The sequence below is a fragment of the Arvicanthis niloticus genome, chromosome 4 (genome assembly GCF_011762505.2).
Source record: "Arvicanthis niloticus isolate mArvNil1 chromosome 4, mArvNil1.pat.X, whole genome shotgun sequence".
In the NCBI taxonomy this organism is placed as follows: Eukaryota; Metazoa; Chordata; class Mammalia; order Rodentia; family Muridae; genus Arvicanthis; species Arvicanthis niloticus.
The window spans coordinates 41,960,639-41,961,467 of NC_047661.1; the positions used below are offsets into that span (position 1 = coordinate 41,960,639).

The window sequence follows — 829 nt, forward strand, 5'->3', positions numbered from 1 at the left end:
CTCTGTGGCATTCTCTATGGAAATTGGCTCTTGGTCCTTAAAAGAAGACTGTGGACTCACTGTAAGATGGAAATAACAACAACCAACATAACACTTGTTTGGCTTTTAGCCTTGAACCACACATTGTTCTACACACTTGTTTTCCAGTCAGGTTGGGTAATAACTCTATTTTATAACCCCATTAATAACTCCATTTTAGCTCTTTCAGTCTCTTTGGCCTCCCTGGTAGAAGCAAGATGACAAAGGGAACGTCATCCTTTGGAAAGCGTTCCAATAAGAAGCACAGGCTGTGCAGCCACTGTGGCTCCAACTCCCACCACCTTCAGAAGTCGATTTGTGACAAATGTGTCAAGCAAAAGAGAAAGTATAACTGGAGTGCCAAGGCTAAGAGACAAAACACAACCGGGATTGGTCGCATGAGGAGCCTAAAGATTGTCTATTACAGAGTCAGACATGGATTCCGTGAAGGAACAACGCCTAAGCCAAAGAGGGCAGCTGTTGCAGCATCCAGTTCATCTTGAGGCTTTCAGTCAGTCATAAAATAAACGTTCTGGTTTCAGAAACAAAACAAAAACTCCATTTTAACAATGTCTGGGCAAGACAAACTTGACTTTTGATCAAGAAAGCGTGCTTGGAAAAGTGAACTCACACAATAGGATGTGCATTTTGTCTTTATTCTAACACAGGTGAGGACTGTGTTTTCCCCCATCAGTTGGAGTCTGACCTCACAGTTTAATTCATTTAGGTAGTCTGGAAAAAAATAATGGCAGGCAGGAAACAAAGAAGGGAGGGGAAGCGGTCACTGCTCCAAGGGGAAAAGAATCACTGC

At 42.8% G+C, this 829-nt stretch overlaps 1 protein-coding gene across 1 annotated transcript; it reads left to right on the top strand.

Annotated features, from left to right (window-relative positions):
* The first annotated feature begins 236 nt into the window (after nt 1-236).
* LOC117706662 (large ribosomal subunit protein eL37-like) lies at nt 237-521 on the top strand. The gene has a single exon (XM_034499601.1). The coding sequence runs from the start codon at nt 237-239 to the stop codon at nt 519-521; it is 285 nt and encodes a 94-aa protein (XP_034355492.1).
* The last annotated feature ends 308 nt before the right edge of the window (nt 522-829 follow it).